Genomic DNA, 6,000 nt, shown 5'->3' with positions numbered 1-6,000 from the left:
CTTAATCTTGAAAGGCATTCAAATGAATGTGCTATATTACTCTGTTCTGTGTACCTCCCCCTATCATCTTGAATCTTTCCCCAGCAGCAGAAAAGCACATTTGTAATGGGGGGCAGAGAGGCTTTAAAACCACAATATAAAAAGCTTGTAGTTTGTAGTTTTGAAGGCTTGTAGTGTCTACTCTGTATCAGACATGTGTTTTACTCAGTTCCAGAGGTACAGTTGATAAGGAGTAGGCAACAGTCTGAAGGTCCACGAGGTAACGACCTTGCTGAAACAAAGTCAGTCTGGGGCTGGCCCAGGCCAGAATGGGAAATAACTTGTAATGCCATGTATTGCTGCCTTGTGTTCCCAGAGAGAAGGTGGGATGCACACATAATAAAAGTGAAGAATCTTTTAAGTGCTTTTAAACGCATTTTCTTGCCTTTTTCCAACGTAGAGCAATTACTGTAATGTAACGTGTAATGTAAAATCTTCAGATGCGCAAATCCTAATATGCATGGAAGTGCATGAGCTTTGTGCACCAGCACGCATGCAACCCCATCACTCATAGGAAAAGAGTAAAGTGTATAACTACAGTTAGACATGCTTTTCATTGCATGAACCCTGGGAACTGTGCATAATTGCTTTCTAAACAAGTCAGGATTCATAAGCCAAATTTTAAACCATGGCATCATACCCTTGATTGGAAGCCATTAACCACTGTTTCCTGGTTTGGACATAATGGGAAACCATGGTTAACAGTGGCTTCCTGGCTCGTTTCCTTGCTCATGTATATGTAGTGTACGTGAGCTGTATATGAAGTGGACGCATGGTGTGTTTAAGTATCCTGGCTTCTTAATCCAGGATTTCATTGTCTGAATGCCATCAAATTGTACCAAGGCCAGATCTATTTTATTTTTTTTTGCAATGCTAACAAGTTCTTTTCTTAAAAAAATTAAAATAAGCACGGTTAAAGATTCCAGAAGGGATCCATGGGCTGGTGTGCAAACATCCATGCCCTTGGCACAGAATAGAGATTCTCTCAAGTCATGCAAGTGTGAAGAAAGCATTCCGCTTTGATCCAAGCCTTCAGTCCATGGCCAAATGCCTGTTCACTTCAAATGAGGCAGTTAGCAAAGTGCTTTCCACCATTCCTCCTGGGAATATCCCAGAGCCACAAGCCCCCTTAATCCCCTTAAATCCATCCTGCCCAGCCTCCCCCACTTCTCTGCTGCCCTCCCACTGTCCTTCAGCAACACCCCTTTAAAGAGCTCACTTGCTTGTCAATGACAACTTCCAGAGCCTGCAGGGTGGTTTTAAAACAAGATAATTTTTTTTTAATTTATATAAAAACCATCAGTTTAACAACGTTTACTGTACAAAGGAATTAAAAACAGAGGAATGGTACGTGTGTGGGAGAGCAGCTAGTTTCTAGTGTTTGATATCAGATCACATTCTTTGAGTTGAACATTAATAAAATAAGGTACAAGTTCAGCTTTGATTGACAGACATTCCAAAAGTCTCATTCCACAGAATTTGCCATGATTAAAAAAAAAAAAGAAGGGAAAATTAAAGACAGGCATTTAGGTGAGACTGAAAATTATGCATGTACAAGTAAGAAAGAACAAGTGCAGGTAGTTGAACTCTTCTACTCTGGTAAGAAAAGCTCCATGGCCACCCTGTCCCAGCAGATTATGTACAAGTGATATCAGATGCTGGAGACACAATAAGGAGGATTTACAGCCTGCCAAGCAGGGGTGGGTGCATGGGGGGGGCACTCCCTGCAATTCTTCAGAAAAACAATGCACATTCTATAGCTCTTTTGGGAAGTAGCTATTTTAAAACCAAGGGTGGAAAGATGGCTGTGTCCAGGCTGCCTCCTAGATCACCTGTTCACTGCACATCCCCAGAATGCCAGGCTGTTGAGTCAGTGATTGTCTCCCACTCCATTTAGAGCAAGCGGCAACAGGTGGTCGTGGCTGTGCCGACATGCCCTGTAAATCTCCAAGCTTCCATGCTCCTGCCCTGGATTTGGCTCTGGCTTTGTTCACAGCCCGATGAGATGCCGCTAAAGGCTTTCCCCTGCCCTTGACCTGTCCCCGCCGCCCTCTTTGAGCTCATGCCAGCATGAGGGGCTTGGCTCACCCCTCGTGCCAAGCCATCTTGGAGCAGCCAATAAGCTGCAGCTCTGCCAGCTAGGCTCCTGTCAAAGTTCCTGAACAGAATGGGTTAGTCAGCTGCATGACAAACAACCAGCAGCATCATACTACCCTTTCCAATCTGCAATAAGGTTAAGTGGCCAGTCCTGGGCAGGATGGTGGGTGGTATTGAGGAAAGCCACCTGGGTGGAGACATTCACCAGGGAGAGATAGATTGAGATAAATTTGGTGGGGGGGGGGAAGAGAGAGAGAGGGGGGGAACTAGGTGGTGAAGGAGGTGAATAAATCAAAGATTCCAGAATGCAATTCATAGGCTCTATCAATAAAGTCAACAGGTGACTGTAGCTTCACCCTCTGCACACTTCTGCTTCATTTCCCATCAAACCAGCCTCTCCTTTTAGATTGAGAAAGGCTGGAAGATATTCCCCAAACATCCAATGAGCTTACTTTCAACTCCAGCCAAAGCTAAAGCAACAGCCCAATGTGCATTTGTGGCAGCACAGGGTACTCTAAGTGAACAGAGAGCAGGGCAGCGCACAAAGGAAAGAGCCACGGAAGCTGCAACTAATTTGTTTCTCAGTATTCCACCTCTCCCACCTTACCCCACCAATCTTAATACTCTTATGCATGCTATAAGAGAGGCTTTTACTATCTGTGTACAATTCTGGTGACTATATTGATTTTTGAAAAGTGAAAAGGTGTTAATGGGGGTGGGATGGGTGGGGAGGTGTGCCCTGGATTTCTAAGACCGTTTGGGCTCCCTGAGGAACTCTGTAGTTCAGAGGAGCTGTATGAACAGGATTGACAACACCACAGGGCTAGTGAGCATCAAAAGCAAGCAGCTGACTACAAAAGCAAAAGCGCAGTAACATGCGAGGATTTCTGCTCAGCCAGACAACATGCTGCAGGAGAGGTTTTGTTCAGGAGCCCCAGATCTCCCCATGCCTCACACAACCCAGTAATTATGAACAGCCATAAAAGAGCAGCATTTACTGATGATCGTCTCCCCCCCCCCCCACCAGCCATGATCTTTTTGAGATTTGGTACAGTCTAACCTTTTGCCTTAAGCCTCCTGGGAGGCAGGGATGGCTTGATCAGTCATTAACCAATTCCAGATGTAGTCAGGACTCCCCCACCCTCGTTCTCTCCCCCCCACCCCATCCCCACAAACACAGCAGTGTGATTCAAAACCCTGCCCTTGCTGTCCATTTAAGCCATGCACTTGTTACCAGGAATGTCTGGAAAATTTAAGTCAAAAAGAAAAGGGAGGAACAAATCCCTACCTCCTTTCACAAACAGAATTTTTTTTAAAAAATGACAGCAACCCTGTGAGTCTTATACAATTCTCAGAGTGTTTGATCATTTTGCTCCTTGACCCCCATCAACCCCCCTCCTACTTCAATTAGCCCTAGGGTTCAAGGCTCAGTACTTCTATTTACAAGGCGGCACAACATTTCCCCCCTGATGTCCTTCTCTTAAAAAAAAAGGCAGGAATGGAGGAGAACCAAGAAGAAGAAAAAAGTAGTGAGAATCTCTTTATATTTATAAATAAGTGAAAATGTCAAGCAGCCTGCTTTCTAAGGATCCCCAGCCAATCATGGTATTTCTGTTGGGTAAAGGCAGAACTCCATCTGGGTTGAAGTTGCTATAATTCCTGCCTCCTCACCCCCTTTTTTTTAAAAAAAGAGTCATGTTCACTGTAGCACCAGCAATCCACTTGGGAGCCCAAGGTTAAAGTTGCAGCACAGAGTCCCATCTCCTCCCTGGCAGGAGGAAGAGAGTCATTCCCTTGAGGCAGGCATGCAGTTGCCCCTCAGAGCAGGGCGAGGGGCACACCTACTGCATTCTGGGAAGGCTGGCTCAGCACCCCCTTGCCATGTGGGATCCTGCCAACCTCACGTCAGCCCACAAGCCCCATGCCAATCCTGTAGGCACTGTTGCCAGAGACACAGAGGAACGTCAGGAGAGACCCCAGTGGAATGGGTTACGTGTGTGTAAACATCTGTACATCAGCGAGTGGGCGGGCGTGGCTGGAGGAGACACTCCCCAGCACCAACTTGCTAAGAGATCTTGCAGTTGTTACGCGAGCAGTTCTGTGGTGGGCTCTGTGGCGGACGGATAGACTTGGAGCGCTTCAAGCTGTTGCCTTTGCTGCTGCTCCCGCCTCCACTGCTGGCCAAGGAGTATGAGCGGCCGTGCATCATCACTGCATTCATGCCATTAGCCATGGAGAAGGACTTCAAGTGGCTCTTGATGGTGACGGGAAGGGGCAGCTTGTCTATAAGGTGGACGGGCGTGCAGGAAACAATGGCACGGCAGCAGAGGTCTTGCAGGCTGAACACTGTGGATGTGGGAGGCAATAAAAAGAAATACAGGATTAGAAAGGATGTACGATTGGGACAGTTCTTGTATCATTTGCTCTGGTGCGAGTATACCATTTTCCATGAACAAATGTTTAGTTCTTCAAGTGTCAGGCACTTCCCCAGTCTCAGCTAGCATCGTGGACCTGTATATGGATGAGCTGAGCCTATAAATCCCAAATCCTGTAGTTTTAAAGGTATGCCTGCAGCAAGCTACATTTTCATACATTCTTTGCAAGGGAAATAGCCCAAGAGATCAGTGTAGCCCCACTTCTGGTTACCAGTTTCCTTTTGTAAGTGCTCCACTGAATAAGTCAACCCACAATCTATCTAAATTAACACTTCAAGAAGTGCAACACCACAGGGACATCCTTCAGCCCCTTCTCCAGTATCAGGATCTGGTTAATTCACTTCAGCCCCTGAATTTGTTTTACCTGGCTTTATCTTAGTTATCAAATGGAATTGTTTTTCATGTTTGTAATCCACCTTGAACATTTTTTGAATATTTAGCATAAAATCATATATACCCATTCATTAGATAGACATCTTGATGTAGGTGTTCAGCTGCATAACCTTAAAGTGCAGCTCTTGACACACATACCTCTCCTCACCCTGCGACAGCACTCACCAGAACTTATTGTGACATCAGTTTACATAGGGAACCAACCAAACTGGCCAGAAGTACAAAGCTTGTGCGCTATTTCCAGCACAGTGGACACCATCAAGTCATGCCATCAAGCAAAGCTGCCTGGTTCAACAGTACAGTCCAGCTGGCACTGCTAATTTCCCCATAAGATGGTTCCTGACAACTATGAGGACTAGAAACATGCTTGTATTTTCAAAACATTTAATATATTGAACTCCGTACTATCCCAATAGCTATGCAAGGCTCTGCAGCCCCAAGTAACACCAAGTATAGCATTGGGAAGCAGAAGCCCCAGGTTTTGCACAGAACACTGAGTTTAGGCTGTTTGATCAGTTTATATGGCTACATTCCTATAGCCTCTAATATGTGTTTCAGTATTCAATAACAACTCTTCTAGGGAGGCAGAGTTCTTTCTCTCTCTTTCTCTCTACATTCCAGACAAGAAACTGAAGCTAGAGAATTAGTGACATGCCCAACAGAATTTTAGAGCTGGGAATGAACCCGCATCTTCTCCCAAATCATATTCTTGTGTGTTAATCAGGTTTCTTGGGACATTGTCAAAGTAATTAATGCCTCCCCACAACTGGCTGGCGGGAAAGCCGACTGGCTGGCTAAGTCATGTCTGCAGAAGACACACTGCATATAAATTCCCTTCCAGACAAAGCCCTTGAGACTGCAATTAAAATTGGAAGAGGGCTTCCCTGCCTGAAAATTCAATGAGGGAGGACAGGCTTGGTCTAGAGGTGAGCAGACATGCTGCATGCCTCAGAACAGAGCACATTCCGATTTGACAAGTATACAAGCCCTGGCAACCTGAGGCAAACAGCCCTGAACTCTGATCCCTTCCCACAGC

General features: G+C 45.6%; 1 protein-coding gene across 3 annotated transcripts in view; it reads right to left on the bottom strand.

Annotated features, from left to right (window-relative positions):
• Nucleotides 1-1,293: 1,293 nt before the first annotated feature.
• Nucleotides 1,294-6,000, bottom strand: part of RAB40C (RAB40C, member RAS oncogene family) — a 42,338-nt gene continuing 37,631 nt past the window's right edge. For 2 of the 3 annotated variants that reach the window (XM_083711156.1, XM_083711157.1), the window contains exon 7: nucleotides 1,294-4,482. In XM_083711156.1, coding sequence (XP_083567282.1) covers nucleotides 4,202-4,482 — 281 coding nt within the window. In that variant the 3' untranslated portion in view covers nucleotides 1,294-4,201. The remainder of the gene's footprint in view (nucleotides 4,483-6,000) is intronic. The other variant, XR_014557744.1, reaches the window with a different exon arrangement.

The sequence above is a fragment of the Podarcis gaigeae genome (genome assembly GCF_964106915.1).
Source record: "Podarcis gaigeae genome assembly, chromosome: 14".
Classification (NCBI taxonomy): Eukaryota; Metazoa; Chordata; class Lepidosauria; order Squamata; family Lacertidae; genus Podarcis; species Podarcis gaigeae.
This window is presented reverse-complemented; position numbering and strand designations above follow the sequence as displayed.